The 25249-nt window shown below is 42.5% G+C and overlaps 1 protein-coding gene across 6 annotated transcripts in view; it reads left to right on the top strand.

Annotated features, from left to right (window-relative positions):
- HERC2 (E3 ubiquitin-protein ligase HERC2) overlaps positions 1-25249 on the top strand; it is a 181397-nt gene that overhangs the window by 62577 nt on the left and 93571 nt on the right. For all 6 annotated transcript variants that reach the window (XM_075689247.1, XM_075689251.1, XM_075689248.1 and 3 more), the window contains exons 24-33: positions 1485-1755; positions 3289-3529; positions 10998-11169; positions 12291-12486; positions 12606-12739; positions 13378-13503; positions 16019-16155; positions 21141-21333; positions 23955-24123; positions 24820-24995. In XM_075689247.1, coding sequence (XP_075545362.1) covers positions 1485-1755; positions 3289-3529; positions 10998-11169; positions 12291-12486; positions 12606-12739; positions 13378-13503; positions 16019-16155; positions 21141-21333; positions 23955-24123; positions 24820-24995 — 1815 coding nt within the window. The remainder of the gene's footprint in view (positions 1-1484; positions 1756-3288; positions 3530-10997; positions 11170-12290; positions 12487-12605; positions 12740-13377; positions 13504-16018; positions 16156-21140; positions 21334-23954; positions 24124-24819; positions 24996-25249) is intronic.

Here is a 25249-nt window from a genome sequence, read left to right on the forward strand (position 1 = left end):
GTTAAGGTTCCTGCTATGTGCCATGTTTTTCATTGGAAGAATTTGTCACTGTCAGCAATGGCGCCCACTGAACTGCGGGGAAGCATGGCAAGAGTCATGCATATGCATAATAATGCCGGTTCCCAAAAGTCAGCTTCGTTTCAACACAGCGGTGTCACGCCATGAAGCATACGTGATGTATTGCGGTGAAGCATATAGAGAATAAAAAGGGGCCACTTTTACAGGAAGCAGTATGCATTCCTTAATTATATACGCATGCACCTATCATATCCTGTCGCAATACGAGCACCGATACGCCTAACCAGTGTACTGACAAGCTTTCCAAGGTAGTTTTGACATGCGTGTGGCGATTTGAGCGCTTGGTGTCATCAAAAGGCATGCAGTCATTTTTTTCTGACTGCCTGAATTTCAGATGTTTTCATGGCCCCAAGACAACCTGAAAGGTCAGACATTGACTGTAAGAGGTTCGACATCTATTGGTGCTGAATCGGCCTTCTAGGAAAAAACTTACATCTTTGCAGTTGTAAAAATGAAACTGACGATTAAAAGACTATCATGCCTATCTTAGGCATTAAGGTGCGGTATTTTCTTGTTACAAATTTAATTTTACTTGGCATGTTGCACAAGAACATAGTCCCCTTATTTTGTTTACTCCTTATCATACATACTGTCGACTTGAACCGGAAAAATCATGCGTCATAAAAGACACAGAGTGCAGTTTGTCGGCTTTGTCTACAAAGGTGTTTACAAGATACTGATATCGTGTGGTTAGCTGTATATAGGTCAATTGGGCATGTGATGGTTGGCTGGCACATCATTTTATAAGCTTCAGTTGCAAGCCTTCTTTTGATGCTTGTAAGGTTGTTTGTAAGTATTGGGACCAGCTAACTCGTGAAATTATTGAAGCGTATCTGATTTTAGGACGTGGTCCACATTGTGTGAGCACTCCATCAGTGCTTTTGACTGCCAAAAAGATCAACTTCCTTACAAGTTGATATAGTTGCTGTCACGTGCTGTCAATGAAGCATATATTGACAGAAGTTGCTGTTTCCACGAGTAAAAGTTGTTGTAAGTTAGTGCTCGTTCCTTTCCTGTATTTTTTTTACCCACTTGCACTATTCAAAATCTTTACTATGGCATACCAACCAGCCCAAATTGCCACGATGGTGTCAACTTCAAGTTCCAGGTGGGACATGTTGTCTCAGCTAATGGTGTTAGGAAGTATGTTTGCATAGAAACAGTCAGCATTAGTGTAAAGGAAGATTAGGAAAATGGAACTCAAGAAAATGAAAGTCAGTGGGATGTAAGGTTAAAATGTAGACATTATTGAAATAGATTTGTGTGAGGGAGGAATTGCAAAATGGTAATGTATATCAAAATACATCAAATGCTATCACTTAGCAACACAACTGGTGACGCATTGTCAAAGGGTCTTTAGAAAATACAGTTTGACTCCTGCTATACGTTACTGCTCTCACGTACAGCACGACCAGGAGGCACCATTATTAGTGGACCCCAGCAGCCTGTCATCGCCACTTTGTGATTCGGAGCGCACCCTGGCACACCTACTTGGTCTGCATCTGCAGCAACAGGCCTGTGGGCCACCTCCCGAGTCCTTTGAGGCTCAACTGCAGCCTTGGCTAGAGAGTGCACTACTCCGTGGAGGTGGCCTGCTCAAAACGCTGCCACCTCACGATCCATTTGAGGAGGAGAAGGGAGAAGCACGGAGCACTGGATCAAGTGCTGCCACCCCTGGTGAGCCAGGCTGCTGCCATCATCTCCTGTTTAAGAGGGAGAGGCGGGCTAGTTGGTGGCAATATTGGAATGCATCATGTAACTGCGCAAACGACAATGGACGATATTGGAACCTGTCCTGTGTGTTTCTTTCCTCGTCCATTGTCGTTTGCGCGGTTACATGATGCATTCCAACATCTCCTCTGTCATACCCTGTTTTTGCAAAACATTCCAATGTGTTTACCAAAGGGACAAACGCTGGCATTCACATATTGTAATACAGTCGACTTTTGTTAATTCGACTCTGACGAGACTGACGAAATTGATCGAGTTATTCAGTGGGTTGAATTAAACAAAATGCAGAAAAAAAAGACAATGCAAAAACACCACTGATTCATTTGGCAGTATTTGCCTGATTCTAAAACACCACCAAATCAAACGTCTGTCCACTTTCTATGTGTCCAAAGGAGAAAACCAACATAAAAATCACATTAAAGCTCTTGGATAAAGTAGAAATCTGACATGCACTCGATTTACTAGCATGAAATATGGGCAAGGGTCTAAATGTGTGCTACACAATAGTGACTTGTTTTCTAAAGTCAGCTTCGCCGCGAAACACCCATATTATGCGAAAAAGCATACAAAGGCCGCAAAGGTGATTAGGTTTCGTGTCAATTGCCACACGCAGGCAATTTGTGGCCCAATCTTCTTGAAAAAAACAACAACAAAAAAACAAGAAAAGATGCATGTTATAATCGGCTAAATACCGTAATCAGATATTGTGAGCTACGGTTATTGCTTGAAAGCCTTCCCAGGGCAGGGCGTAAATAAGCATTTTTGATTGGAGATGACATGTCTTCACACATTCACTGTCGTCTAAGCTTCGCCGAGACAGGCACTGCCACTAGAAGAGTCATTACTGAGGTCACCCTAGGGGTCAGGTGCATGCGTGCTGACTAGTCAAGTTCGAGTTATTTGGCAAAAACCAATTTTAGTATTGAAATAACAAAACATTGGGCCCATAGAAATGAAAGGGTGCCAGCCGAGACCTTTGGTCGGGATTGAATGAACTGAATAATCAAATTAACCGGAGTCGAATTACCAGAATTACATTGTATTTGAAGTGACTTGATATGCTCTTGAATGCGTTCTTGGGCCTTCATGGCCCATTGCAACATAGCCTTCAGTGCAACATAGCCAAAGCAAGAAGATGCAACAAAAAATTTTGGTCTTGTGTTATTGATGTGGCAGCATGTGCACCAGTGCATCTGACAAAACTTTTTGTCAGACAAAATTCTTGCTGATGCTTTTTACTGGAGTTAAAATTAAGTAAGGCGTTTGTGCAAACTGCCTTTGTTCAAATTTTTTTCCCTCTAGTTTTATGTCAGACCGACATATTTCTGCATGGACTAGCCTTCTCCTCTCAGTAAACTTGCTGGACCGAATGTCTTTAGTGATGGGAATGGGGATCAGTGATACCTGGTATCGGCTCACTGTTATATTTTATGCACTAACATACCCTTTATACTACCTTGTTTGGGTACTTTGATTTAGTGTCCGGCATGACACCGACAGAGCCAAAGGTGCTGTCTGCTGCATCATCTGCCCCGTCACCAATATCCAGCGTTGTGGCCAGTTGGAGTGAAGACAGCCTGGTTGAGGCCATTGCTGAAGGACGGTTGGAGGAACCTCTGGTTTCTGGCTTTCTGCGAGCAGTTGACGCCTTTTGTGAGCAGCAACATCTTGCTTTGCACATGGATTTTGGAGCTGACCACCCAATTGAAGAAGTGGGCAGGTGAGGGCTAATTCTCTGTGAGTTATTAGGTCATAAGAAGGGGAAATCATTGGACAGGTGTTATATCCAGAACTTAATATACAGTCAAACCCCTATTTAACTAACACAAACATAATTAATTATTGGATGTAAAAAAATAAATATAAAATTAGCTGGCCATGCTTTCTTTCAGTGAGTATCTTACTGCTACAGTAAACTCTGAATTGTATAAATGTCAGTTTAACGAATATTTCAGAATAATGAACTTTTAGCAAATCCTCGGCAGTTTTTTTACGCATTCTATGCAAAAATCTTTCAGTTAAATGAATTTCTAAATAGCGAATACAGTAGAACCTGGTTGATACGTTCCCATTACGTATGTTTTCCCGGCGCCAACGTTTGCAATCAAGAACACAAAAGAAAGACCCAGTAGAGTTATACTCATTTGTTACTGGTTCATACGTTCCCAGAAAACAGAATTTTTCGGCACCAATGTTCAGCACTTCAACGAACTGCAATCGTATGGTACATTTCCCGGCTGCTAGAACCCATATAAACAAGAAAATGCACAAGGCGCGCGCGATTGAGAACAGTATATAGCTGCCCGCCACGGCAGCTACGCTGCAATACTCACCCACCCGTCTTACATGAAAACGCCGGCGCACACTCAGTTTCTCATTTTAGTACCAGCAAATCTTCTCCGTGGTCGCCGCACACGGCGTTCACAACTGTCACAGCCAATCCTATTACAATAAGCCTCTTCGCCTGTCTATTTCACAGCACGTGGGGCTGTCGGAAGTGTAGCGCACGCTTTTAATAGGCGATAACCAAAGCACGTTGCCGTTCCCTGCTGCAGACTGCGATCATATACATTTTCTGGCTGCTAGACCCCATGTGAACAAGAAAAGACGCAAGGCGCATGTGATTGAGAACAGTATATAGCCGCCCATCTCATGCGAAAACTATAGCACACGCAGTTCTTTATTCCAGTACCAGCAAATCTCTGCATGGGTCGTCGCATGCTGCATTCACAGCTATCACCATCGATCCTATTGTGATAAGCACGTTCACCTATCTGTTTTACAGTGCGTGGTGCGTAGTGCCATTGGTAGCGTACTGCGTGCCTTTAGCAGGCGAAAATCCAAATGCGTCACTGTTCTCTGCCACAGGCAGTGCGATGGGGGCATCACGTTTCACTACGATTGCATCTGGCATCGCCTGCCAGCTCGAATTCATTTTGGTTTCCCCTTGCCCTCCTAAAACATCACGCAACAGGAAAACAACAAAACGTGTCTCTGGCTGCCAGAGCACCACCAGCTCTACCCACGTCGACGTATCATGCCATACGATCTGTGCGACGCTTTGCATTATGTAGATTTCAACAAGAGTTGAGTCTGTCAAAGTTTTTTAGTTACTTTGGATTGTACGTTTTCCCGGTTAGTACATTTTTTCTCCCGTTTTTTTTTTTTCAATACATATAAATAAGGTTCTACTGTATTTCAATCGAACGAACTTGATCATTGGATCCTGGCAGCACTTCAAAGCAACGCTTTGTCAGAAGACTGTGGGCAGTGTAACAGTGAGCTCGTTACCGGTGTTGAACTATCAGACCTGAAAATTGTTTTCAGTGTTCGTCCCGAAGAAGAACAGTGTGACGAGGAAGCTGCAATGGCAGAGGCAGATTCAAATCTTTTAACTCTATCCGAGGCTGTAGGATGCCTTGGAAAGTTGCAAGACTTCGGCGTCTCAGCAGCAAGCTGTGCCAGAGGAAGCACACAAAAACATAGACTCTCTGGGCAGCTTTATTACTTCGTGTGCTTTAAGAGCAGCAGTGCAAATGAAAATTATATATTTTTTTTTTCAAGGTGAGATAGACAGCAACATAACTGTTATGCACTTTGTATATACAGTAAAACCTCTTTAAACAGTGTTTTGTATCCACATAAACCGTACCAGCTTATTGTGTACGTATCGGTTAACACATAGTGTTTCCACTTTCGGCACGCAAAAACGGCGGAATGTCGTCTCCATCGGGCGGCCGGGCAGAACAACAAGCCTCTGAGATTGGAACAACGTCCTCCCTGTGCGTTTGCGCGGGAAGCCACATCCACATCAACATCATTTGGCGCCGTGCCAGAGAGCGCTGTGGCGTCGTGCAAGTGAGGACTTGCGACATGCCGAAGCTCGGATAAAAAGGGCACCGGGTGCTCAGCATAGAAGAAAAATTAGACATCGTTCGTGCTGTTGAACATGACACGAAGAAGTCGGCGCTGGCACGCAACGGGGATCTGCTGTTGACTATGGTGTGTGGCATTTGGAATGCAAAGAAGTTGGTCGGCAGCGCTGCTGTGGCCCCAAAGAGATGTCGGCTACGAGCAAAGCCCAAGACAGTGCAGATGTTCGGTGCACGGGAGCGCGATATGCGTCTTGTACGAGCATCGATCTCCCGCAGCGAGTGCCGACTGCGTAGACGCTTTTCAGCGGCGGAACTGTGCTGTCGGCCGTCGCCGGTCGAAAATCCGACACACTGAGTGTGCCTGGAGCCGCAAGAGCTAATTAGAAGCTCCGCAGGAGCTTTCTAATAAAAAAAACACATGTGTTCAACTTTAAGGCCTGTTTTCTCGGAATGGATTTTTTCGCTAGTAGTGGTGCTGGGGAAGGCGATGTCTCAAGAACCGCTCTTCAGATTTGTATGCCGTTTTTTTTTTATTCTGTTCCTGAATGACTTTGCCAGGGGGTAACAGGCTTCTTTTTTTGAAATCTGGTGCAGTTAATTTATAATTAGCAATTAATTTTTGATGAATGTGGTAATTACTGGCTACATCAAATTCAAAGTTGTCTTAAAAATGTTTGGAGGGGAAATTAAAGAAAAGGGCTCTTTAGCCCCCTGGGATATCTATCAAGAGATCATCACAGTGAATTTCAGCTTCCTACGATGTCCTGGCATTTCTCCAAGCTCTTCCTCAGGCATATACATGAATCACCTAGTTAGACCTCAATAACTCTGGAACTAATAAACATATCTTCATGAAACTATGCAGTTCCTCATAGTTCGGTGGTGTGAACGTACCCTGAAAGTTTCATCTGGATATCTTAAAAAATAAGAAAGTTCGGTCTCCAGGGTAGCCTCCACCCTTAATGGGCACCCAATGCATGGTACACAGGCATTTTTGCATTTTGCCCCCATTGAAAGGCGGCAGCCGCGGCCAGGACCCAGGGGTGAATCTCCGCATGGCTGCCATTGGCTGTTTTGAAGCAGACGCTCTTTCGATGCTAGCGCCAAGGTCCCCTTCAGTTACAGCCCTAACAGGAGGACGATGCTTTAGCAAAATGGCGGCGCACATGATGGTTTACGTTGTCATGGCAACAGGAACAGCAGCCGCTTACTTTTCTTTTGCCTGTACGTCGCACACAGGCAAAAACGTTGTTTTCTTTTTTTATATCATGCGCGCGCGCTATGCCGCGCATTGGCATTGCTTGCGAGCTGGCGCGTGGTGCACCGTGGGCTATGTGTTGGCACGCATGCAGTCTTGCACATACTTATACAAGCACGTGCCGGGACATAAAAAAATTCCACTTCCAACACAACAGATCTTTGGTCTCACTTTATTGATGTCATTTCCGAGAAAAGATGTTTCTTATAATGTGGTGTGGTACACACTTAAAAGATGAACAAAAGTGAAAGGTGCATGACATATACATGAGTACTAAACACAAAGTTCACAGACAGTTAAATAACACATAAAAAAACACTAGAAAACGCGAAGGCCGTTTCATGTACACATAAATACAGTCAATCCCGGATATATCGAACTCGAAGGGGATTGCGAGATAGTTTGATACTGTATATCGATAATTTGAAATATAAAATATGCATGTCAAAAGCTTCTCTAACAACTCCACACATCTCAAGGCAGTTTCCTGATGTCGTGACTAATGGGAACTTACCGATCTGTGCCTCCAAGGCGCGTAAAAAAACAAAAACACAGTGCGATGACCAGAGCACTTTATTTCGTAAGAAAAAAAATCTGTGACCTTTGCTTGCTTTTTCTTCTGCACCATCAAGTTCATTAAGCTGTCCTGAAGGTTGTTAACAGTGTCCAAATGAGAAAGGCCAGGTCCTTCCATTGTGCCACAACAGCGGCGAATGATGCTGAATGCAGATGCTGCAGTGCATGGTGGTCGGTCCTCTTCGTCGGAACCTTCGCCGCTGCTCGAGTCTGCGTCCTCGTCACCCATGATGTCAGCCACAAACTCCGCATCAGCACGATCCGCTACAGCTTGCATGCCATCGTCAGTGCTGACGAAATCACGTGCTGTAACGCCGCCTGGAATGGTGCCTGGGAATGTCGAGAGCTTGCAAAATTTGCTGTCCAGGCATCCAGCGTCATGGGATGTGCACATGACACGCTCCAGGGCGACTGGACTGCACTGTCTTCAGCTTAACATCGGCTTTGTTGTTGAGGATCGTACTCGGGGTGTTGAGAGGAATTCCGAATGCCGCAGCTACCGACGACTTTTTCTCGCCAGCCTCCAGCCGTCGAATGATGTCCGCCTTTGTTTAAAAATCCAAATTCGTGCGCTTCTTCGCGGCCATGGCTCCGGAACACGTGCCAAAAGTGGAAAGAAAAACACACTGCACCGCACGAGTCTCAAGCCTTCGTGTTGGCCTCGTGAATAAAAAGAACAAAGTGAATCGAAAGACGCACTGTTCCACGTCTCCGCACTGCCACAAGCCCAAGCTGCACTGACCTCGTTCATCTCGCTGCGTCAGCGGTGTCAGCCAACCAAAACACAGGAAACGGGCGCCTGCGGTCAGCATGGTTTCTCCCTCTCGCTTCCCTTTCACACCCAATCGCACTCCAAGTGCTCCTCTCTTTCTCAGAGTGCGGGGTGGCGCGCGTGAGATTGCAGGAGCATTGCGAGAGCTTTGGGATGCGATTGGAGAAGCGCACTTGCCAGGGCGCAGCTCAGCACGGAGTTCGATACATCGATATGCCGGTGCATGGGAGTTCTGTATACGCAAACAATAGTGCTATATTTTTGCATGGGATTCCCAAGGGGATTTTTCAACTGTTAGATATAGGCAATAATTCGATATATCCGGGTTCTACTGTATTTAAAAAAAAAGATTTTCATGTAAGGCCCTAAAGACCAAAGTGTAGACGAGCTTCTGATATATGCACTAAGATATTGCACAAAACTGGACGACGTGTATGACAAAGTCATGACAACTAAACAAGCGAAAATTCACTGGCAGTGGCATAAACAATGGCATGCAAGATACATAAAAAAATACAACAGAAAGCAAAGATTGTTTTATTGACAGTCATACCAAAAAAAAAAAAGACAGGAAATTAATTACTTATATACCTGCACAAAAGTATGTGAAATGCACGACATGTTCATTACTGCTGAACAAAATAAAAAAGCAGACATGGCAGAACAAAAATAACATTGCACTAAAAACGGAAATTCACATGGTCGCATTATTTTGTACTTAGCCACAAATTTAGTAACGGTTGCAAGGGGGAGCAGAAGGTAGTCAGCTTTTGTAGCAGCATATACAAAACATTCGCAGAAAGGCCTATTCTTCAATCAAAGACCAGGTGAAATAAGCCAACAACACTACTTTTCTTTTACCACGATTGCAATGCTTAGAAGTAAAATTACGTCACTTAAGGCACTAAGTCATACCTACTGGGCACTCTTTTGTGTAATTAACATGAACGGCAAAAATCTGCATATAGGACACTTGCAATGCTCATGCTTTCCAGAAAAGAAAAAAAAGTGTATCATGCGTACACATGGATTCCCCATCGGCAATTACTGAGATGATACATAAACACAAACGGTAATTTTTCAGCTGTTAGTGCTTTTGTAGAACGGTGACACACAGAAAAAGCACTGAGGGCGGAATGGAAAGCTGAGCGAGTTAGTGAAGTTGCAGAATGTGACTTGGCACAGGACAACAAGTCATAGACTAGGTGGCAATGAGGAGGAACGTCTATTTGTCAGCTTTCTTTGCTGGTAAGAGGGACGTGTAGCACAGTGAAGGCACAACGACGTCTGGAGACTTATGGAGCACACACATGCAGAGGGCCGTGTTCGCATACATGCGTCTTATGTCCTTGGGTCTATGCACTCACTTGTTGTCTTTAGGCACCTGGAACAACCTTGCAGGGCTTGTTTTTGAGGTATTCGTGCACCACTGCATGATGCATGAGCGGTGCGAGTCGTGAAACGGGTGAAACATCGCGAAGCACAAGCACACAGCTATGGAGGACCACGAAACTGACGGAACTGCCCCCGCCGGTCAACGCACAGCAGCGCATGCTTCTCGAAAACAGCAGATAATGAAACATGAAACTTCATGCACTGGGCTAAGCTGACGCCGGGCCAGCGCGCGCGCTAGAAGACAGTCGAAAGTGAGGCAGTTACATGGGAGGGCAAAGGGAGAGAAGTTGAGAGGAGGGGCGAAAGGGCACAGCATCCTGTATCGGCGCGCGCAGATCTAAGAGGCCATGCAAGAGAAGCGGAGTTGCTTTCCCGCCCTCCCTATAGATGGCGCCAATTACCTCTGCCACGGAAGTGGCGGAGTTTTCAAGGCTGGGCCAGGATTTGATGTCGCGACCTTGTGCTTAGCAGCACAACACCAAAACCACTAAGCAACCACGGCAGGTGAAGGCTCGACCACATGGTAAAAGTGGGATGCACTTATTGCAGCAGGGTGCATATGTGTGCTAGTCGATGACTTATCATGTTGAAGAAACATTTCAAAGATGTTAGTGCTATGCCCCTTAGCTGTGTCCCATCCTCATGCTCTTCCTTCTTCACAACACTCATTGCAGTTTACATTCATGGCTCTGTCCTCTTGGGACTCACATTTGAGAAACAAGCCAATTAAATTATAGTTTAAGTGCCAAGGGGATGAGTGTGAATAGCCTCATGAAGTATTAAGGTTGAGAAAATGTAGTTTTCTTTTCCTCCATGTTTTGATGTGATTGCATGATAAAGATGATTTTCAAAATAATCTCACTGTGTAATTCACACTGGCACAGTTGCGCCTTTGTATTACGATCCTCCATTACTTTAAACTTGCAATTTAATAAATTTTAAATGCCTAATGCAGTATGCTCTAGGAAACAGAGTTTGTACATATGTAGCATTACTTCATAATTCAGCACTCAAAGTGCACATGTTAAATTGCTCTCACGGGCAGGAGAGGTATAGAAATAAAAGTTGGCACAGAGAGAGTCGAAGAAGTCAATATGAGATTGACAAAGCTTTAAGGTTGTAAGGTAGTTATCATAGTTACAATTAATTGCTAAAATGAGCTATTTATAGATCAAATGAAGCACAGCAACTTGGAGCGTCGAGGAGCAGGTGAATTCTTTAATTAAAAAAAGGAAATTTTTCACTTTCATTCTTCCATGGTGGTATTCTTTCCAGTCTTAATGGTTCTCTGCTTTTTGTTTTTGTGCTGCAGGCTGCTGTTGGCAGTGGCAGTCAAGCATCTAGGCTGTGGTGCCACCCTGCTGAACACTGCGGAACAGTTGGCCCTGAAAGGCTCGTCCATCAAGTCCTCTCCAGTGCAGCTTCCAGGAATTCTGCAGGACATTGTGCGGATGGTTCAGCAAACCAAGTGGTCCCTCATCAAGGTGCTGCAAGCCATTACTTGCACACTTCCATTTCAAAAGGGAGCAATGGGAAAGTTTTGACATTTATAATTACAAATAGGTGACTTTTGCCATGAACAAAGGTTTAGTAGGGAGAAACCTACTAAACCTTTGAATCTTTAGAATTGTCTGTACAAGTAGCAGGCAAGTAGCAGATTTTCGCTATGAATTTAGTTATAATTGGCAGTTTCTTCATACTGTTTTTTTATTTGTCTATTTGCCCTAGTTACGCTTGAGTTTTACTTTCTTTGCATGGACCAAGGACTAGCAGCACTGCTAAGAACCCAGATGTGTATGTAGTATTTTTTGTTATGTTGTGAAATAAAACGACATGAGAAAAAAAGCAAGGGGACGCATGGGGAAGGGGTGGTCAAGACACTATCTTTGAATTCTTACACCAGCTCCCTGTGATGCCATTCTTACAGCACGTGACCAAAGGCAGTTAAGTGCTTATTAATTGCATTGTTCTAGAGAATAAGCATAAGTTCTGCCTGGCAACATTAGGCAACCCTTTTTTTAATATGATACCAGAAATACCACTACATTCTAAATGTTGCAAAGTCATTGCCAATGCAATTTAAGCCCTAAATTTATTAAAGGTAAAATTGGTGTTTACATTTTGTGTTAATAAGCCGCAGTCTTTTTCCTTCTTATTTTTTTTTTCTTTTTTTTTCTGAGCAAATTCAGTTGAATATTCAAAAAAAATAATCGGCCAGTACAGCTTCTCTTATGATTTCCTGGTAGTTTCCATTTAACAAGCTTGTCATGTTACCAAAAACCTTAATGTTTTTAGTTTTGAGGTACAGGATTATTGTTTTCTTCTGTCGTGTTTTTGACATGCTGGCATTTAAATAAGACATGGAGGTTGTTGTTAAATAACACGAGTCCTGTATGTTTACTGAATATGTTTGCTTTTCATTGCTGTTAGTTTTATGGTAAGCTTCTTTGCATCAGGAAAGCAAATTGCTCTAGTGAATGTTCCTTTTATATTTGAGCCAAAGTGATTGGATTAGCATGCTACAAATCAGTGTCAAGGGCAGATTGCTTACCACAGGTTGACTGAGTGCTAAATTTGTGTTTCCATATTCTGGTATTTTTCGCAGGCAAGACAAGACTTGAACGGCTCATACAAAGAGGTCTGCTGCCCAATGTTTGAACGGTGCCGTTTCCTCTTTTACGAACTGCGGCCTGCAGTAAGCAGGGAACTTAGAATTATGGAGAACCTAAAACTCATTGGGGCTTCATCACGATGGAAGACAGCTACACATCAAGTCATTCTTCAGCAAAGAACTGACAAAAGTGAGAGCAAAGCCTACCTGGTCTATTTAATGAAGCAAGGAGTGCGTCCATGTCTAATCAGTCTGCATCGACAAATTGTTTGCTAAGTCCTGACCAGACACTTCCTTTTATTCTTCCAGAAGCGCGGTCTGGCAGCTCCTCTGAAGAAAACTCGTCTGTTTCGAAGGACAAGGACTCTTCTGATGAAAGTCAAACTGAGGTTCTAGAGAGCCTTGACATGAAGCTGGAAGCTGCTGGAACAGCACTGAAGAAGGTTCAGCTTTTTGCTATAGTTCCTTGCTTGTGCTGTGGCCTTTGTGCCATTTAATTAACAACTCGGATCAAATTCTTGCATGTAACTTCAGTACTCTTTCCACCATTATAATGTAGAGAGCTTATAGGTTGCGTCTTGAGCATGTGCTCATATACATTAAGCATGTGAGAATACTGAAGAATAGTTGTTGTATTGGCCATATAATCTGTAGTTATCGTGCACAATTAGACCAATGTTGCTTTCGTGCTTCCTTTCATAAAACCAAAGGGTTTTCTCCGGGAAAGCAAAGGCTGTAAGCCACTTGGTATGGTCTTTATGAAAAGTGGTTTCTGCTAGTAATCATACGCAGTTTATTGCCAGACAGTAACTGGTTCTTTAAGTCCAATTAATACAATGATGAAGGCAATCACAGTGCATCACATGACTTGATACCCTGTTACACTATATGCGTGAAGTGTTGTGCGTATGATAGTGGGCATGCTTGAAGTATTGACAACCTTCTATGTTGGCATTCTGTTCTCCCTCAGCTCATTTGTAGATTAATATGTGATGTCTGTTATCAATAGCAAAAGTGCAAGTTTCTCTTTTGCTGTTTGCTTTATGGACCAATTAACCTATTCCTTTCGTTTCTGTTTCAGTGTTTGTCTGAAGGCAACCAACTCAAGCAGAATGTGGTTGACCACAGTCACTTGTTGAGCCAAATGCTTGAGTTTGTTACACAGGATCTTGATGTAGAGCTCATCAGGAAGGCCATGTACTGCCAGGTTAGACCTCATCATTCATTTTATTTTTAACTGTGCAGGGTTTTAAGAAATATGCTTGCTCTTTTTGTAATGAACTGCCAGAAGCACGTATGGTTTAAAGGGACTATTGAGCAGATGCCTTGCGTTTATCTTTTGCATAGTAACACCTGTAACCGTGGAACCACCAAGCACAGTCAAGTGCACGGGGGCTTTATTTGTATGTCCTTTCACTTGATATACTCCATCATTTCTGACTCCTCTTTCTCTTCCCTTAAAGCCATAATCCACTGTTCGCTCATGTCTGCAACAAGCGATGCGCCAGAAGGAGAAAAGTTTGCCACAGTAGTATAGTACATGGCAACACTTAGTTGTCTGTTAAGCACTGAAATCAAGAGTACTTATAATAAAATTCATGGTCTTCCATGCTTCACTGATGATACCAGTCAGCAAGAGTGCTTCACTGTGAAGCTGAGGAGTGTCACTGAGCTTCGGTGATTTGGTGATCATCTAATGTGTGGTGCATGCTCACATGTAATTTAAATGGTTCTTAAGACTAAAGCCCAAAATTGGGCTGTGTGTAGAGTTAGTGTCAGGCTTACTAACACCAAATGCTATCATACTAACATGCCATTTCTATCATCCGTAGATTTGCATTGCGAAGACATAGAAAACTTGGGTATGCCCTCTGTAGGTACACTCTAAAACAAAATTACACTCTTTGGGTCATATTTTGCCACACAACAATAAATGTCATCTGTCTTGTCTGCATTTCCTTTCTTTAACGCTGCGTGCCCGGTACTTCCCAGTAACGAACGTCATGCCCGTTATCAGCATGACATAGCATTCCCAACAGGAAGGTAGCGGGCGCGGCGTTTTCAAGAAAGGAAATGCAAGCAAGGCAGATGATGATTGTTGTGTGGCAGATATACACCCCAGAAAGTGTACCTTTGCCTAAGAGTGTATGCCCTACTACACTGATGTGATTGGCTACACAGAATGACATTGTTGGGCGATTAAATGAGAAAGCCCAATACTTTTTTTTGTGTGTATATATCTGTGTGTGCGACATGCTTTTGACAATTCGGTTGTGTTTCAAGTGCGTAAAAAACTTTATATCATTGTGTTGCTGCACTTCATTGCCCTGCACTTGATGTTGCTATTTGCTAATATTTGTACGGTTCGTGCCTTTTTCTTTTCATTTTTGTGCTTTTACAATTATTACTCCTCTTTGTTGCTAGGTGTATGATCGTGTTATATGCTAATATTTGCACACGTTGCTTGGATATATTTTTGTGTATTTTTGCCCCTCCTGCTTGGGCCCTCTTTCGGGCCTGCAGTATTCTGTAAATAAACAAACAAATAAATAAATAAATAAATAAATAAATAAATAAATAATAAGCTGACATTATTTTTTTGTTTGCTCCAATTTTATAATTTCTTGGCTAAAAGCTTTATTGTTAGTACGTACAATGCTGCATACGAACATTCATGTTTATCTTTGTAAGAGGATGTTAGCAAACAGGGATGAAAACTTTTAAGCCCTGAGGAATTACTGCAGGGCCTTTTAAATTAATAGTACAAAGGGCGTGTAGATTCTGTGCACATGTTATTTGACCCAAATCTGTGGATGGCAACTTAATTATGTGTGTGTGAAGTGCCTTCAGAATGTGCAAAAAGCTGCAGAAGTTTATCTTTACTTTGTTTAAAGGGACACTAAAGCAAAACAATAAATCAGTTTAGATTAATAAAGGATTGTTTCAGAACCCTGCAGGCAGTTATTTCAAAAAAATAGTTTGATTATTAGATGAGAAAATGAAGGTCCAAGTATCAGTATTTGAATTTCGCGCCGAAACCCCAGCGCCGGAACGTCAGCGTGACGTCAGGGATCCCAAAGTATGTTTTCGCATTTGGGCTGTGCTGGCTGAGTAAAGGTTACCGAAACTTGCCATGTTTAATATTTGGTTCCTTTAGAACACAATGTAGTCAATCTGTACAGCTATATATAATTAGTAGGCCCTAGAAGACGCCATAAAAATCCATGACGTCACAGCCACCAAGTGCGGGAACTTAAGTAGGCGTCGCCACCCGTATTTCGTTCTTGTGCTTTTTCTGGCTTGCCAAACTTCTTATCGTTGTAAGAGTGGTGTTTTTGGTGTTGTAGAACGGTAATTTACTGATGCAGAAGAAATAATCTTTAACTTTAGTGTCCCTTTAAGATTGTAAGCAAGCACTTGTAATTGACATGTAGGTCCCAAATGTCAGTTTTATTTGATTTCCAAGCTTCAGCACTCGCACACTACAATTTATAATACATAATGACAAATGTAACTTGTGCACCTTGCAATTAAATTAATCTCTGTTTACTTTCAATATTAAGCAAGCATGGCTTATGTTGCTGTTATTCTTTAGATTTCAAAGGTCTCAATGTGGATCGTAACTGCACTTACATCAGTGCTTGCTGTGAGGTCTTGTTTAATAGCTATGTAATTTTGTGTTCATGGTAGTATATTTAAATGTGACCACTGCTTTATTTCAGATGGAGAGGGCCAAAACAAGGCTACAAGGCTTAGAAAGCATTCTTTCCCTCTTTGAGAAATCATCTTTGCTACCTTCCGTTAAGTATAAGCTCCAGTCTGGCTGGCAGGGATTGCTCCCCATTGGAAAAATGCCATGGTTTGTATTGCATATATCTTTCTTACCTTTTTGCTTTCCGGCAAAATGTATTATACTTATTTCTTCATAGATCTGATCCTTTAACACATTTCTTTAAAAGCAGGGCAGATGGCAAAAATAGTTTGTCAACCTATTAATATCATCATTGTCTGAATGAACTTGCCTCTCACGAATGATCATAGAATTGCTATGTAAAAGTCACTTTTAAGTTCTGTGACGTAGAGCATACCTAAACAGGGAGATGTTTAAGTAGAGCTCACACTGTGAAAGCAAAAGTTCTTCATTTTCAGATAACACTTCTATGAGACAAGAAAAAAAGAATGAATACTTAAAGCTCATTTTGTTGCACTTGAAAAATCGTGAAGTAGTCTCCATCCAGCACTTTGGCCAAAAGGTAGCTTTTCTCAGCTCCCACTGTTACTTGATACTGAGTAATTGAAGTCAGTCAGTGCTAAGGCAACACCCGTTTGCTAGATACATCAAGAACAAACCATTTTTGGTACATGTGTAGATGAAATGTGTGGCAAAACACATTTTCACTCTATGTAGTTTTATTTTGCAGTGCATGAGAAAAAGATAATGCAAAGTGCCAATGTATATGCCTCACATTTTGTGGACTGATATCGTGAAACGAATGTTTTTTCTCATTTCTGGAAAGTAGCCATAATACTGATTGACTTCACTTTGACAATTTCAACATATTCTCTAAGTAATTAATAAAAGTTATTTAGGAGTCTGTTAGATAACTCATCAGTGTTTTTTGCCGTGAAACTACACCTAACTCTTCAAATTAATTATCTGAAATGGTGAAATACAGTCAGATCTCGTTGCTACGGACCCCACATCAACGAATTTCTCAAATTTACAAATATGTTAAATATCCCCGCCAGATTGTTTATATTTTCAGTGTAAAAATATTTCAGAACTACGAATTTCAATACAGCGTATATTTCAGAATAATGCGCATAGTTTATTTTGCCTTTATAACTGAGGAACATAAGTATTACGAATTTGGCTAAAAGTAACAGCGCCACAACTCTCGCGTGAAACAGAAACCACTAGTGCAGTAGCTATCATGATCACTACGTCGAGTGCCAACTGCTTCATGATAAACTTCACCAAGAACTTCACAGCAAAGGTTTGGCGATGTTCATGCGAGATCCAACGATGAATGCAGCTAGTGTCGGCGCCAATAAGAGGTGAAAGCAGTTTTCGTTGCAGGACAAATATGACATATTGCAGGAAATCGACACAGGGAAAAGGCAAATCTACATGTGCAGACAGCGTCGCATTGTCCCATTGACCATCGCAACCATTTTGCAAGACAGATACAAAATTGCCAAGCTTCACCATGTATAGTAACTCACTCCTACGAAGAAACGGCTGCGACTGGGAAACTTTCAAAATGTGGACCAAGCTGTTTCAATGTGGAACAAGCATGGTTCAAAGTTGCCAGGCTGCAAAGCGTTCCTGTGTCTGGCCCAATGCTCCGAGAAAAAGCCAGCCGATTTGCCGATGCACCCGAAATAACTGGGTTCAACGCCAGTGCTGGTTGGCTTTTTCGTTTCTGCCAAAGGAACTTTATGACTTGGCAGGTAGTCTCAGGCGAGGAAACGGTTGCTGATAGAGAAGGCGCGAATTCTTGGTGCAATGATTGTTGTCAAGAGGTGGCTGAATCATACTCTGAAGACGATATTTTCAACATGGATGAGACCGGATGTTTTTATCAGCTCCTGCCAGATTGAATGGTGCACTTCAAAGGGCACCAGTGCAAAGGAGGAAAGAAGTCGCATTTTCATGTGACAGTCCTGCTCTCCTGCAATGCAACAGGCACGAAGAAAAATTAAACTGCTCGTCATCGGCAAGTACGCGAAGCCTCGCTGCATGTCATGCCATTACCATACGACTACCGTGCCAACGAAAGAGCCTGTATGATCAGAGAACTCTTTTATCAAACTCAACAACCAAATGAGGAGGGATGACTGAAGAATTCTCATCATCATCAGCCTGGTTACGCCCACTGCAGGGCAAATGCCTCTCCCATACTTCTCCGACTACCCCGGTCATGTACTAATTGTGGCCATGTTGTCCCTGCAAACTTCTGAATCTCATCCTCCCACCTAACTTTCTGCCACCCCCTGCTACGCTTCCCTTCCCTTGGAATACAGTCCGTAACCCTTAATGACCATCGGTTATCTTACCTCCTCATTACATGTCCTCCCCATGCCCATTTCTTTTTCTTGATTTCAACTAAGATGTCATTAACTCGCGTTTGTTCCCTCACCCAATCTGCTCTTTTCTTATCCCTTAACATTACACCCATCATTTTTCTTTCCATAGCTCGTTGCGTCGTCCTCAATTTAAGTAGAACCCTTTTCGTAAGACTCCAGGTTTCTGCCCCGTACGTGAGTACTGGTAAGACACAGCTGGTCTTTTCTACACTTTTCTCTTGAAGGATAATCGCAACCTGCTGTTTATGATCTGAGAATGCCGGCCAAATGCAACCCGGCATTCTCAGATCATGAACAGCAGGTTGCCATTATCCTTAACGAACAGGAGGTTGCCATTATCAAAAAATTCTACTGGTTGACGACTGCTCTGCTCACATTGTAAATGTTCGCTTGATGCACGTTCGCTTGGAGTTTCTGCCGCCAAACAACGTGTCCTTACTGCAACCCCTAGACCAGGGCATTATAAAGAGTGTGAAAGCAGAATTTCGTGAGCGCCTTGTACAGCGGTTAATTATCAACCTCCGCCTAAAGCGGCTGACTGCAATCAATATTCGTCAAGCAGCAGAAATGCTCACAGGAGCTTGGTGGAACTTGAAGGTGCCCACTGTTAGCTACTGCTGGCGAAAAGCAGGGCTTGTCAAAGCACCTGTGCAGCTTGAAGATGATCTGGAGGTGACTGACAACAACCCAGTAGACCTGTGGACTGAGGTTGCGGAACTGCTGCCTGCCGTCTCTTCCTTTGACGATTACGTGGAGAGTGACAGTGCAGCACTCACGGCGGCGGACCTGACAATCGAAGAGATTGTTAACTGTGTTTGCGACGTCTCCAGTGACGGTGATGACCCGAAGGAAGCCGACTGTGGGTCACTGAACACAGAAGATGAGATCGTATCGAACATTAATTTTTTAGTGCACATGAACAAAGTGCGCACTTTCAGCACTCGGTGAAATGACATACCCGATGAGGTATTGCGCAAAGTGGAAGATGTAGATGCATTCCTAATCGGTCGTGTGTGCTGCATGTGCCAGAAGAAAATCACTGATTTCTTCAAATAAAGCAGCTTTGAAGTGAGTGAAACATTTTTATTTGAGAGTATGCTTGTCTGCACATGCGTCTACTGCCAAGGTACGTCATTTTCATTCCTAGGTTTCTCTACTGGCTTATAACCACAAGTTTTTCATTACAACGACATTTCAAAATAACAAATTATTTTTGGCGATCCTGCGTGATTCGTTATATCGAGATTTGACTGTAGTGCTATGTGCCTCAGATGATGTTTGTAAAATTTGCATAGCCTAAAAAAATAAGTGGGTGTATGATATTCCTGCCTTTTTCTTATACATGGATATGCTATTCTGGTTTTTCACTGCAGCACTGCAGTGTCGCATATTTTTATGAAACAGAAAGAAGTGAGGGGTCATATTTTCAAAGGCTCACTTTAAATATCAATTTCAGTGCATGCTGGCTGGCTAAGCCATTGACAGGATGCCCATTGGTCCAGTGAGAAGATGTGTGCACTGGGAAATAGCAGAAAATGGGATAGTATCAATAAGGTTCTACTGCAATCATGATATATGGATTAAAATGCGACTTGTGAATTTTACATACTGTTTGGCATAGATGTTTAGCCACTATCGACTCTTGAGCATACATTTGGGTGCTCCTTACTCCTTGTCACATTGCTCAAAGGACTACATCTCTCTTTCATGGCTTTTGTGAAATGGCAGCACATTGTCTACAGTGGACTAAAATCCAAATTCACTGCTTTACACTGAAGATATTACACTCGACTTTCATTAATTTGACTCTGATGAGAGGGAAGAAAATGATTTAATTATCGGGTGAGTCGATTAAATAAACTGAAGAAAGAAACGCCAGGACACACACCACCAATTCATTTGGTAATATTTTCCCGATTATATCATGCCCCCAAATCAAATGTGTGCCCACTTTGTGTGCCCAGAGTAAACAACTAACGTAGAAATGATGTTAAAGCGTTTAAACAAAATATAAATCTGACGTCACGCGAACCTATTATTTTAGTAAGAAAAATGTTTGTTGCGCGATGGCAGCCGATTTTCTAATATAAGCTTCGCCTCACGGTTTTTAAAGTCAGCTTTGCCGCATTACACTTAAGTTATGCGGTAAAGCATACAAATGTCGCAAAGATGGTTTTGATTTCGTATCCGATTGCACCACTGAGGTAACTTTCGGCCCAATTTTCCTAAAATAAAATGCGTGCATTAATACTGGTAAATTCTGGTAAATATTGTAATGAAACATTAGGAACTGTGGTTATTGCTTGAAAATCTTCTTACGGGCCAGCCCAAAATAAGAGTCTTTGATGGGAAATGAAGTGTGTTCAACACATTCGCTATCCCCTAACCTCCGCAGAGACAGACGCTGCCACTTAAGGGGTCACTATTGGGTCACTATAGGGATCAGGCACATGAGCGCTGACTGATCAAGTGCGAATTATGTGGTGAAGGCCAATTTTAAGATCAAAATAACGAAAGTATGGGCCTATAGAAATGCATGAGCACCACCTGGGACCTTTGGTTAGGATTGAATTAACCTAAATATCAAATGAGAGCCAAATTAATGGAAGCCGACTCTATATCTCTTTATCATTACTTTTGTATGTGTTGTTCTTGTGAATAACAAAAGTTTCCTATAATGCAAGCTTTTACTTGGAAGTACTAAGACTCATGCAGATTAATCAATTCGCTTCTATGTTTCTATTTCTTTTTAAGGGATAGGCCTGTCCATTGCTTAGCCAACTTGAACCTGATCCCACCACATCAGCGCATTTCTCTCGAGTTGGCATCAGCTCGACTCAACCTCTGGGCTGTTAGTGAACTGAGGTCATTGCTGCTGGAATTCTGCAACACTGAAGATGAGAACCTTCCAACTGTTGCTCATTCATCTCGACACCTTGTCTCGAAGGTAACACCATTCTGCCAATGCCAATCTTGGGTGGAAGCTTCTGGTCACTGCTACACACTGGCTACTAGAAAGATACTGCTGACATGTGCAGTGAAATATATTTATTTTAGCAGTGAAAATTTTTTAGGTCAATTGTGTGAAGCCTGGTTTCATTGAACTACGTTGAGTGCTGTGCAGTTTGGTTGCAATACTAAAGATTGGGATGGATGCTTTTATACTTGCTTATCATATTTTAACGAGGATTCTTGTTTTGACCTCTGTATTAACTTCAGTTTTAGCAGCAATGTGTGTATTTAATGATGTAGAATTTAGTGGGTCAAGTACAATTCAGCCATGAATGGCTGTAGTGTACAGAACCTTCTTATATACTCAGGCCTGTGTACCTGTGGCCTGTGTAAGGGTTTGAAAAAAAGAATAGGCCGAGTTGAAATTGGTTCTCCCATTCTCAGATAAAAACGCAGTGCAACTGAGACAAGAATAAGAAGGAACACAAAGCTACATCAGGAGTGCTACGTCACAGCGCTTGTGTTGTAGCTTAGTGTTTTTTCTTGTCCTTGCCTCACTCGCACTGCGTTTTTATCCAAGGAAAGTCGTCTCTCTTTACAACAGACGCCTCTCCTGTGTCTCGCGCATGAGAGAAGACGGCATGTTTCCACCCTGACTTTCTCCATCGCACACGCTATATTGAACCGCGATCGTCGGCTGACCCTCGCAAGTCAGTTGTCAGCCCGTGTCAACAGGGCAAAAGTCTTGTATTATACGCTGGTTTTTACAAAAATTGCCACCAATTTAATTTGCTGTAGCCGATAGTCTGTTGTAGCGCGGTCCATTAAAAGTGAACTTCGTTGCATTAATAAAATAGGTAGAACAAATTAAGGCAGAAATATGCTCCGTTATATCCGAAAGTCTGTTGTACGCGGATCCATTGTAATGAGCGTAGACTGTATGAACCAACTCTTCCAAATTAGTTTTACTTCTCTCATTCTATCTAATATCATTTTTTATTCAGTGGAGTTCATTTGAACCAGTTCAGTAGAAGAGAATGAGTTCCTAAAGCATTTATTACCTACAGGAAAATCTGGTGCTAGTGCATTTTGATTTCCGCTGCATTGTTTTTTCCCAGCATTGAGTACAAGAATTATTGTGGCTTTTATAGTTGGTTGTTCTGCAGTTTCAACACAGATGTAAATGATCTTTTTAACAGAAAAGCCATAACCCATTGCTAAAATGCTGAAGCTCTTTCTATGTTATGCTCATGCACACAATATCATTCGTCCGCAGACACATTACGTGTAACATATACAGTAGGTGCTGTAGAGCTGTGAGGCTGTGAGTGCCTGTGCACAGACCCTTGTCATCTGTGTTTATGCAAGTGCTCACTAGGGATGGTACTGTCACTAAGGTTTCTTGAGACTGTGGCATGAAGGGCCTGCAGAATCTTAGAACTTGCACCCTTCTGACTGAAATTAAGGCGAAAATTCATTCCTTTCAAATGACAATTAAATGGAAAGCTTGCCAAACAGAGGCTGACACACAAGTTGGTACACAATATGACAAGGTGTCAGTGCAATACCTGCGCTTGCCATCATTTTAATAGTGTTTAATGACTGATGTGAGAGTGGTAGTGTCAATGTGGTTCCTTGTTCATGTTAACAAAGAATCTGTAGGAGTTCCCAAACATAATTTTTGAATTTTTTTACATAGTCAGTGACTGCATTTTATTCTGTCTAACATGTTTCCTGACATAATTCCGTCAAACCCTCTATAACAATGTTATCCCACGTTTACATCGTTTTCATAGAATTGCTCTGTTCTCAGTAAAAGAGTGCTTGTTTCACTTGTATTGTCATTTTTGTTGGGTCTTAATTTGTATGCTGTTAAGTATGAAAAAGTGACGCTTGAGGACTCGAAATCTCTAGGAATAAAGGACGCAGTAGGCGCAGTGCAGTCAGTGCAAACACATGAAGGGCATTTATTGCACTTTATAAAAGAATGCCAGCTCCCCGAACTACACAAAAAATGGAACATGCTGAGAAATTGAGGGGGTTTGATTTGCTACGCAGGAATATCAAGTGAATAAAATTCACCCTCATACAATACTGATGCTTAAGTCAGTCGTGGGTGTGGTCTCGCGAATAGAAGCGCATTCGAGCAATCAGGAAGCTATCCATGGGTCAGTCCCACAGTTCTTATTGACAAGAGTGCAGTCAGTCTGCACACACTGTCCCCAGCCGAAGAGGTGGAGGCTAGGTGGTTGTCCTTGTGCCTGAGTATTCCTGCCTTCAGTGGCACTAGCATCGGAACACTAATGCCATCTCAAGTACTGTGATGTAACTATGACTTACTCCAGGGAACCCAGATACGGGGCCTTCGGATGGCAGGAAACAAGAGCCATAAGGGGAACGTATTAGGCCCTTAGAGGATGCGAGGGAGTCAAGTGTTCCCGCACACATCAGCCATTTTCGGCCAGAATAACTGTATACCACATTAGCTTGACTGTGTGTTTTCTGCCCTTAGTGTCACTTTTAGGGCTGTCTGCTGTATTTGAATTATAAAGTACAATTAAGGCAGAGATACATAGGTTGCTGAGATATGGGTTTCCATGCTTGTGTGCCCGACAGGCGAGCATGGAGAGCGCCTGCTCAGGCTGCAGTGGCACGCTCTCAGCACCCTCTCGGTTCCTGCTGTCGGCTATCGGTCTCCTGTCGGGAGAGCATGAAAGCCGAAGTCTCAGCCTGCTGCTGGGCTCTGGAGTGTTGGCACATCTACAGACCCTGCTTCGTGCATTGGGTGAGCGTCGTCCCTTCTTTTTTTGCTTTTTGTGTTTCATGATGAGATGACTTTGACAATTCATTATCACCATCTTAATCTCTAAAGGTGAATTCCACTAGTCAACATGGAGCAGATTTTGTTTTTTCGACTGTGGAATGTTTTTCAGTTGCTGATGCATAGTGAGTCGGTATCTTCTATTGGTCGTTTCGAATCAACAGGTTCAACAGCAGATCGCTCTCTCATGCTTTATCGTGGAAGCATAGATGGATCTGTAACCTTTAGTGTGTTGTATATGACAAGGTCCACTGGGATTTATTGCTACGCGCATTACAGAGCATTTTGTTTTCTTCTGGCATATTTCAGAAACAGAATCACTTTAGTGCGCTTGCAACAATGTGCCACATACACATGGTACTATATGCAAAATCTGAGCATGATGCAAGCACTCACTTGAAGATTCAGGCTGCTCCCTCAATCCAGCCAGTGTAAATTACCTTAAAGCATTTTCTGTTTAACTGTGCCTTTGGTAGATTTTTTGTAGAGTAAATGTAGGCTTCGCAAAGTTGCCCACCTCATCATATCCTTAGTAATATTATGCAAATATTTAGGTAAATATGGTATGTAGGCTCCCACAGGCTTTGTAAATAATTGCGTCCAGTGAAATGGCATCTTACCGACAAGCAGTATTGTCATCACATGCCACACACTTTGCAGGCCCCAGGCCAACACGTACACCTCACGAGAAGAATGTGAGCCTCTGTGCTGTCTTGGAAGACACTATACGAAAGCCTCAGCCTCCTGTGCCAGCTCCAAGTGGCCTGGAACTAGCTGCCATGATGAAAATTGGCACCAGGGTGGTTCGTGGCGTCGACTGGAAATGGGGAGACCAGGTAAAGTGAGATAGAAGATATGCATGAGATTAGGAGGAGAAAAAAAGTTGACAGTCACTTTAGCGTGTGCTAAAGAGGATGAAGGTGAAAGGCTGCTCAATCATGAGACATTCATTAAATTACTTGACGTTCTCATTTGAATGCATTGTTACTTTATATTACTTGTGTTCTCCTACCAAAGGTTGTGGGTTCGAGTACCTTAATTAACTCTATCTTGTTTTACTGTGTCTTAATTAACTTTGCCATAATTAACA

The sequence above is a fragment of the Dermacentor variabilis genome, chromosome 4 (assembly GCF_050947875.1).
Source record: "Dermacentor variabilis isolate Ectoservices chromosome 4, ASM5094787v1, whole genome shotgun sequence".
NCBI classification, from domain to species: Eukaryota; Metazoa; Arthropoda; class Arachnida; order Ixodida; family Ixodidae; genus Dermacentor; species Dermacentor variabilis.